Consider the following 10,000-nt stretch of genomic DNA (forward strand, 5'->3'; position numbering starts at 1 on the left):
ACTAGGTTAGGTTAGGTTTATGGGTTGGGTTTTGATTGCGCAAAAAAAAACTTTAAATTTCGCGCCAGAAATTGTTAGTTCCGTATCGACGGTGGCGCGCGTGTGGGGAGGGAGGGAGGGGGGTGTGTAACTCAGCAGCGAACGGTTTCCGATGGAAATGAGTAGCGAAACTGTACAAAACAGAACGAAAACTACTAGAAAAAATATCGTGTCGATCCTAGCGGGTTGGTTGCGTCTTTATCCAAATTTACCGGGTCCTCACCTTTTTTATTTTTTTAAACTGCCTTATGTGTCCTTATTGAGGTATCTTTTGAAACTTCTTTAAACTCTTTTATGTGTCCTGAGTTTTCGTTTATTTGTTTTTCTTTAATTATTTGAAAAAAAACAAACTCTTACTGTGATCTTACTGAGTCATTTATTAAGTGTTCGCACTAAGTCACCTTAAACTATAAGAAAAAAAGTGTGCCCTTACTGATTCATCTTTTTTGTATACACACAAACATATACACACATACATACACACACGCCCACACACACACACATAAGCATATACACGTAATGATGATGATAATAATAATCACAATACAGCTTGTTTACTCATCTCACCATTGACATCTACCAAGTACAAATGAACACAATACCGACCTTCATGAGCGACCGGATCTTCCTCACAGAAGCTGGACAAGGAAACGAGACGAACCCAAGAAAACTATGCGAACATGGTTGCTTCTTATGCTGGCTCTCACGTCTGTCTCCGGAGGGCAATGGGTCTCAGGGCAGAACGACAGTCAGGAAAGGGTAAGTGGGTCATCTCTCTCTCTTTCTCTCTCTTTTCTCTCCTTCTCTCTCTCTCTCTCTCTGTCTCTGTCTCTCTGTCTGTCTCCCTTTTCTCTCTCTCTCTCTCTCTCTCTCTCTCTATATATATATATTTTTTTTTTTTTTTTTTTGGGGGGGGGGTCATCTATGTTTTTTTTTTTTTTTTTTTTTTTTCTTAGACTACTGAGGGTGTAGTGAGGTTGAGTTTTGTAACCATCCTGCATCTTCTCAAAAATTGCAAAATTATCCGGCAAATCCTCGGCCAACTAAGAAGCCTTAGGGCTCTGTCAGACGAGCGGTTTTTGCCCGCTGGCGGTCAGGCCGCCTTTTCCATGTCACACGGGCGGGTCGGCCGCTACTAAACCGCTGCGGTTTACTAGCGGCCGACCCGCCCGTGTGACATGGTAAAGGCGGCTGCCGCTTCAGTTCAAGACTTGCCGTTGCAGCGAAAGGTTGTGTTAAAAAATGAGCTTAGAACATCCCAAATGGTAGGACGCAGCTCTATTTCGCATATAAACTTTTCAGTATCGAACATAGTTGCTCACAACACAGCCACGTCTTCCCTCTCCTGTGGTTCAGCCAGCCCTGGCGGCAGCGGCGGGTAAACCTCTCGTCTGACATAGCCAGGCGGGCTGGCCGCGGCGGTTTCAAGTGGGGAAATGCGTCTCACCCGCCGCGGTCAGGCGGGTAGACCGCCCGTGTGACATCAGCCAGCGTTTTACATAGGAATCAATATAAACTCTTTCAAAAGCGGTTCCGCGGCGGCTGACCCGCTTTGCAGCCGCGGCGGCCAACCCGCTCGTCTGACAGAGCCCTTAAGGTCGATTCACACACATCAGTGACGTATCAGTGCCGTGTCCGCTCATTGCTTCAGTATCAGTGAAAAAAAATATAATTGCTTCGAATTCCACCGAAGCATTCACACACGTCCGGCGCAGTACAGTGTTTTAACTCTCAGTGGCCGTTCCGTCTCCGTTCCGTGAAGTTGAATATCGTCGCCACCGATATTTTTTAGATTTTCACGGACGCCGGACGAGTGTTCTGAACTCTCAAGAAAATGGATGACGAACTAATGATTGAACTGGTGCGAAATCAACCAGTTCTTTATGATTTGTCCCAAACAAAATACATGGATTGCAATTGATGTATTTATACGGCCGTGCGCCCCGATTACTCGGAAGCGCTCTTTGTACATCCCGCGATCATCTTGGCTCTGGCTCTCGCATTAAACACACACGCGCACACACAATCATGTATGTGTGTATATATATATATGTATATATATATATTTATATACATATACATATATATATATATATATATATATATATATATATAAATATATATATATATTTTATATATATATATATATATATATATATATATATATATATATATATATATATATATAATATATATATATATATGTCTCTTTTCTGTCAAGCTTCATGTACCCACTTTCTCTTCTTCACCTTTTGTTCTGCCTCTTCCTCTTCATCAAGGATTATGGCAATCATTGCCAACTCCACGTCCGAAAACTTTGCCATCCTGGAAAACACTGATTTCTCGCTGTACGGCAACACCACGGATGTGTGTGCATAGACGTCACGGAAACAACACGGATATCACTGACACTAAGCGGACACGGCACTAATACGTCACTGATGTGTATGAATCGACCTTTAAACTAATCTCACAGGAGGGCGCTAGTGTTCCTGTCCGGCGAATGACGCCATTTTCTTATTTATCCGCTTTTTGAGGCAAAATGAAAAAAAAAAAAAAAGTACACGTTCTAAATTCGCATTTCTTTATCGTAATGTCAATTCAAAGACTTTTTCAACATACGCATTAAAGTATACAAGTAATTTCCCTGTCTCACACAGCCGGTCCACGTTCGTCCGTCCATCTATTCCTGTGCCAGTGATCCTCTCATATTCCCATCCACAGGAATTTGGCGAGTTGACGGAGCTCGGAAAGGTCTTGAGAAAATGTCTTGGCCAATCCTTCAGCGAGAGAAAGACCTTGGCACAGTGCCTCAGAAACCACAAGGACACCGAGGGAAGGAGTGCCCGAAAGGAGGGGAAAAGAAGGAGGAAATCCTTCAAGTGGAAGAAGAAGAACTTACGCAAAAAGGGTAATCAAAGAATTAAGATAGCATGTAAAAGTCAGTTCTTTCTCTCTCTGTCTCTGTCTCTCTCTCTCTCTCTGTCTCTCATTCTCTCTCTGTCTCTCTTTCTCTCTCTCTCTCTCTCTTTCTCTCTCTCTACGTGTATATATATATATATATATATATATATATATATATATATATATATATATATATATATATGTATATATATATATATATATATATGTACATATATATATATATATATATATATATATATATATATATATTATATATATATATATATATATATATATACATATATATATATATATATATATATATATAAATATATACATATCGTGGACTAGCGTGTACATATGTGTCTATATGTTTGTATGTGTCTGTATGTTTGTGTTTGTGATAAGATTAGCCCTTCTAAAGCCCCGATCCCACCCGAACAGTGAAGTGCGGAGAAATGTACTTCCTAAGGGCGGGCGAAATGAAGGTCTTCCGCCTGCGACCTCGGATGGACGTTTGCTCGACCTTAGTACAAGTGAGTCCTTCCTAGAGTCTTGGAATCGGGAATAGGAATGATAGGAATGTTTTTGGCTGATGGAGTTCACTGATGCGGCTTTGCTGATTTCACTCCTGTTTTTTCTGCGATTTTGATGTTATTGCATTTAGGTTATTTATGTGCTATTTTATGGCAGTGTTATATGCTTGGAGATGAATTATGTCCTTGAAAATGTATTATTCATATATTTATATAAAGTCGGACACACACACACACACACACACACACACACACACACACACTCACACACACACACAAATACATATGTGTGTGTGTGTATGTGTGTGCTTGTATGTCTGTGCGTGTATGTTTGCACGTGTACGTATGTGTATGTTTGTACGTGTATGTATATGTGTGTGTGTATGTACGTATGTATCTATGTATACAACAACATTTATTCCTTATCTCATGCTGTATCTTTCTCACACGCAGGCAGTCGGAGAAACGGAACTAGTGATGAACTGCAAGACATTCAATCTGTCTGCGTGCAGGAAAGAATATTTTTTCGTTTCCCACCAAAAGTTTGAGAAACAGTAAGTCAGCATTAGTCAGCCTCACTCTACTCAAAAGCTCAGTCACATCCTCTTTGCCTCTGCAACTCTTCTATCATAGCTGAGACTGCCGTATATAATATCTATGCCACGAAAAAAAGCTGGATAAAGTACTTCCATACCACGATGACACAACCCATAAGTGTATCAATAAACTCATTTCAAGAACACTTTGAAAAAAAAAAAAAAAAAAACAAAGTCGCACATCCGAGATCTTACACCCCGATCTTCTTCCCTTGTTGATAATTTTCTTCAATTGCATTTTTCTCTTCCATAAGGTATTGCAGAAACAAAGGCCCAGGCAAGATTGCAGGACTGGTCACCCTGTATCTCTTGTACGAAAGAGCTAAAAAGAGTAAAGACCGTTCGAGGATTTGGTGTTCTATCAAAGCCGTGGAGAGTGAGTTCTGAACTTGAGTCTTACTTTTTTTTCGAGAGAGAGTGAGAAAGGAGAGGGAAAGGGAGAGGGAGAGGGAAAGGGAGAGGAAGAGGGAAAAAGGGAGAAGAAAAGGGAGAGGGAGAGAAAGATGGAGATGGGGGGGGGGGAATGAGAAGGAGATGGGGGGAGGGAGAAGGAGATGGGGGGGAGAATGAGAAGGGAGAGGGAGAAGGAAAGGGAGAGGGAGAGGGAGAGGGAGAGGGAGGGAGGGAGAGGGAGAGGGAGAGGGAGAGGGAGAGGGAGAGGGAGAGGGAGAGGGAGAGGGAGAGAGAGAGAGAGAGAGAGAGAGAGAGAGAGAGAGAGAGAGAGAGAGAGAGAGAGAGAGAGAGATAGAGACTTGGAAAAAGGGATGATGATAATAGTAATAATATTGATATTAATGATGATAACAATGATAATGATACCAATACAAAAGCAATAAGAATACAAATGATAATCATCATGGTAATGTTTACAATTAAAACGACCATAGAAATAATGATTATAACACTGAACAAAACGTGACCACCGTGCCACCTATAACACCCTATTACGTGCCTCAGGGAGTGGTTGTAACGAAGGTGGAAGTATTTCTGACACCCAAGTTCCCGGATGTGACAACGGTGAGAAAAAAATGACTGACAATATTCTTTGCTCGTAGATTTTCGTGTGTTATGCAATGGATGTGATTATGTGTCGTTATTGTTATCATTTTTGTTTTTGTTTTTATTTGTTAAGTTTTTTGTTGTTATCGTCTTTGGTGATGGCAAGAAATGGTAATAAGGGTAATGAGAATAATGGTAGGGATGATAATGATAGGAGTGATAATGACGATGATGATCAAGATGATAATGATAATAATAATAACAGTAAAATTAATGAAAAAGATGATAATAGTACTAATCCTAATCCTAATGATAATAATAATGATGACAATAATAATAGTGATAACAACAACAGTAATAACAATGACAAACAACAATAATAATTCATCCTAATAACGATAACAACAATAACAACTAACACCAACATCACAAATAAAGAAAAAACCCAAACATAAGCAACCGCAACGCCCATTTCCCCCCCCCACACACACAGTATGCGGCCGAGCCCCAGAGAGCGCGGGCGTGAACAGGATCGTGGGCGGCCAAGAGGCGGAAGTGGGCGAATACCCTTGGATGGCGAGACTCGAAATCCGTTCGGGCGACCTGACCTCTTACTGTGGGGGTTCGATCGTCACGGCAACTCATGTCATCACGGCAGGTCACTGCGTCGACGAAGTGAAGTGAGGCGCTTGTCATGTTAATTAATTGTTGTTTGGAGGGGAATGGTGATGATGGCGAGGGAGATTCTGGTGTAGGGCTTTGGGAGGTGTGTGGTTGGGGAGGGAATGAGGGAATGAGGGAGGGAGGGAGAGGGAGGGTAGGGGGAGGCTAGGAGGGAGGGAGGTGGGAGGGGATGAAGGGAAGGGGGGGTGTGGGAGGGAGGGAGAGGGAGGGTAGGGGAGAGGGGATGAGGGGGAGAGTGGGAGGGGATGAGGGGGAGGGTGGGAGGGGAGTAGGGGGAGGGGAAGGGTAGGAAGGAGAGAGGGTAGGAGGGAAAGAGGGTAGGAGGGAGAGAGGGTGGGAAGGAAGAGAAGGAAGGGAAGGGTAGGAGAGAGGGAGAGGTGAAGGGGGAGGGTGGGAGGAAAGGATAGAGCAGGGGTTCCCAAACTGGGGTACATGTACCCCCAGGGGTACATTTGCACGTTTCAGGGGGTACATTTGGTCTGAAGGAAACAATTACTTGCACAATACATGGTGTTGTAATCTGCACTCAGATTGCACTTTTCTCATTTTCTTTGTGTTGATTAGCACCACCTTTATTGAAATTTCTTGGGTGTAAGGTAGTACCATTTGTTTTTACTATTATAAACCTCACATGGCTTGATCTGCAGTGTAGATCTGTAGGACTACCTGTACCAATCTAGAAATGACTGGTACAGGACGTGTTTATCGACGCGTCAGTGCCTGGCGGCTCACGCCTCACTGAGTGACTCAGACTCAGTCCTGTTTACACTCGCAGCTAGTGAAAGTGTGAAAACGTTTCTCGTTACTAACTCTCCATATCCTTGTTGTAAGACAGTGTTGCATTAAAAGTTCTATACATACAATTAAGAAAAACAATGAAAAGACATAAATATCTAATATTAATATATACAAAGTGATGTTAATTTTCTTGCCATGTACTTTCCGTGGCAGTAGCTATATTCTTATTCCTTGCATTGGAAACATAACATAAACCCAATAAGTGCCATAAAACATCATACGGCCAGATCTGAAACCTAGTATGTGTATTTAATTCTTAGAGTAGATACACATACCTGGTTTCAGATGTGGCAGGATGCTGTTTTATGGCACTTTTTGGGCTTATTAGTTACCTAATATATTTTTTCTATCTTTTAGAAAGGTAAATAATGATGAGTAAAAGAAGAGACCTACTTACAGTTCGGGTTTACATTCGTAGTAAACAATGGTATGGATATTCCAGTGTGTGTACTGTGTCAAAAAACTCTGGGGAATGACTCATTGAAGCCAAGCCTACTTACTCGACATCTTGAGAGAGCTCATCCAGAGTTCAAAGACAAAGACCTTAATTTTTTTAAACGTAAAGAAGAAGTGTTAAAGAAGCAACGACTGGATCCAAGTGGGAGGATTTTCCAACAAAACATTGCAGTGGTGCAGGCATCTTATGAAGTTTCACTTATGATTGCCAAACAAAAGAAAGCTCATACCATTGGGGAAAACCTTGTTCTTCCAGTTGCAAAAGCAATGGTGCGTTGTGTCCTTGGAGATGAATCAGAAAAAAAGCTCAACTCTATCTCCTTGTCAAACAATACAGTGCAACGACGAATAGAAGAAATGTCACTTGATATTTTTCAGCAAGTGATTAGCGAAATTTCTATGTCTGAAAGTGGATTTGCAATTCAACTTGACGAGTCCACCGATGTTACAAATTGTGCTCAGCTACTAATGTTTGCTCGGTATGTAGGAAATGAAGGTATTAAGGAAGAGTTCTTAATGAATGCAGCCTTAGAAGCAACAACTAAAGGCGAAGATATTTTTCAAGTGGTAGATTCATTTTTCAAGAAACATGGTTTGAAGTGGGAAAATCTGAGAGGATGCACAACTGATGGGGCACCAGCAATGTTGGGGCGAAAGTCTGGTTTTAGAGCTCGTGTCATGGAAGTAGCACCTCATGTGACATTTATGCATTGCATGATACATCGGTTTGTTTTGTCATGCAAGGTTCTTCCTGCTGAACTAGCCAGTGTGTTATCACTGGTGGTCAAGATGGTTAACCATGTAAAAGGGAGTGCTCTTAACAGCCGATTATTCAAACTATTGTGTGAAGATTTTGATGGTAATCACAGTGTACTTCTGTTCCATACTGATGTACGTTGGCTTTCCCGAGGAAGTGTCACAAAACGTATTTATGAGCTTCATGGAGAATTGCTAGAATTTTTTCAACATTCCCACAAGTGTGAAGATTTCGTCACTTCCTTGAAGGATCATTACTTCATGCTTAACCTTGCTTATCTTGTGGATATTTTTGATGCTCTAAATATGCTAAACCAGAGTCTCCAAGGAAGAGATGTAACAGTTTGTGGCAGTATAGCTAAACTCAAAGCATTCATTGCAAAACTTCGACTGTGGAGGGGAAACATTCAGTCTGATACCTTGGCTATGTTTAGTAATGTAACAGAATATATAGATCAAAATCCACGATCTAAGACTGACAAGTTCACAGGATTAGTCACTGAGCATCTTATGAAGATGGAAGAAGAAATTAATAGTTATTTTCCAAGCCTTGATGGAGATGAATTTGTATATCTTAGGAATCCTTTCAGTACAGATGCTCAGGTGTTGCAGGCTGGGACAGGTAGGCAGGAGGAGTTGGTAGAAATGCAACATGATGATTCTGCATTACATGTTTACTCTGAGAAAAATCTGTGTGGTTTTTGGTTTTCAATGAGAAACTCATACAGACAGATTGCTGAACCTGCTATTCGAGCACTGTTGGTATTTCCATCAACATGGCTTTGTGAGTCGGCATTTTCAGTACTGTTAGGTATCAAATCAAAATACAGATCAAAACTCAACACACCTGAACATGATCTTCGTTGTGCAATTGCTAAAGTTTCCCCTCGTATCAGTGAGCTTGTTGCTAAAAAACAAGCTCACCCATCTCACTAGTTCTGTTTAGATTTGGTTACAATTGTTATCAATAATTCTGTCTCCATACTAGAGTGCATTAACATTTTTTTTCCCTGTTTCTGCCTTATCTGCAGGACTGAATGTGTGTTGAATTGGTAGTGATCCATTTATGTTGAGTTAGTGCGATGCATTAAAATAAGAATACCTGAGTTTTGTTCATTAGTGTTTTGGATAATAATAATAAAAAGGTATGTATTGTATGTGCTGGATCAAAATGTCAGTTACCTTAGTAATTGCTTTATTTCTGTTTTCATCATTTAAGATGCCTATGTAATCTAAACATGCAGATTCTTATAAACTTAAAATATCAAAATATTAAAAAGTCCTTTTTTACTATTAAGCTTAATTTTTAGTGTTAGGGGTACATGGGAACCTATAAAAAGCCTAAGGGGTACTGAGGAACAAAAAGTTTGGGAACCCCTGGGATAGAGGGAGGGGAAAGAGAGAGAGAGAGAAAGAGAGAGAAAGGGGGAGGGGAAAGAGAGAGAGAGAGAGAGAGAGAGAGAGAGAGAGAGAGAGAGAGAGAGAGAGAGAGAGAGAGAGAGAGAGAGAGAGAGAGAGAAAGAAAGAAAGAGGAAGAAAGAGAATGAGAAAGAAAGAGAAAGAGAAAGAAAGAGAGAAAGAGACATACATACACCATAGACCACCATTCCCAACTAATCGAGACTTAAAGCATCTCAAATCCCAACAGTACAGAGGTTATTGTGACTGCGGGCAAGCACGACATACAGCTGGACCAGGAGAACAACACGCAGGTCTTCAAAGCAAAGCAAATTCTCCGACACCCGCAGTTCAGCGCCACGACTTCCGTAAGTCTTTTTAAGGCATGAGTATGCTTGTTCTCTCTTCTAGTTTCTTTTTAAGTATTTTTGGGTATTTTTTATGATACACAAGGCAGGGAAAAGATTTGAATTGTGTTTACTTATCTTTGAAATTTCGATGGTTCGGAACCTCTTGAAGCTAGATAAGTGAAACTAAGAATAATTAAGATTTACCTTAAACTGAGCAGTGTTTAGGGAAAAAATAGTAAATTTATGTATAATCAATAGAGCTAGACTATTCTGAGGGGTATTGCACGTTAGAATGTCTATCAGGCAAATATTTGATCTTTTGGTCACATAGGCATTCATGATTTTATGCTTCAATGTCATTAATTAGGGATATTAATATAAATAGTTGTAATTAAATCCAGGAACAATGGCAAATGCTCATGTGCATGTTTCTGTAAAATTCTGATATTGTCTTGGTCTATATTCTCATGAAAATTCTATCTAT

At 40.6% G+C, this 10,000-nt stretch overlaps 1 protein-coding gene across 2 annotated transcripts in view; it reads left to right on the forward strand.

Annotated features, from left to right (window-relative positions):
• LOC122246641 (chymotrypsinogen B) overlaps positions 1-10,000 on the forward strand; it is an 18,278-nt gene that overhangs the window by 3,294 nt on the left and 4,984 nt on the right. For both annotated transcript variants that reach the window (XM_043005334.2, XM_086552667.1), the window contains exons 2-9: positions 675-798; positions 2,764-2,950; positions 3,388-3,479; positions 3,933-4,033; positions 4,330-4,451; positions 5,033-5,092; positions 5,568-5,754; positions 9,417-9,534. In XM_043005334.2, the coding sequence (XP_042861268.2) occupies positions 712-798; positions 2,764-2,950; positions 3,388-3,479; positions 3,933-4,033; positions 4,330-4,451; positions 5,033-5,092; positions 5,568-5,754; positions 9,417-9,534 (954 nt within the window). In that variant the 5' untranslated portion in view covers positions 675-711. The remainder of the gene's footprint in view (positions 1-674; positions 799-2,763; positions 2,951-3,387; positions 3,480-3,932; positions 4,034-4,329; positions 4,452-5,032; positions 5,093-5,567; positions 5,755-9,416; positions 9,535-10,000) is intronic.

Source organism: Penaeus japonicus, unplaced genomic scaffold (genome assembly GCF_977035675.1).
Source record: "Penaeus japonicus unplaced genomic scaffold, GWHDUDI00000001_assembly GWHDUDI00000027, whole genome shotgun sequence".
Classification (NCBI taxonomy): Eukaryota; Metazoa; Arthropoda; class Malacostraca; order Decapoda; family Penaeidae; genus Penaeus; species Penaeus japonicus.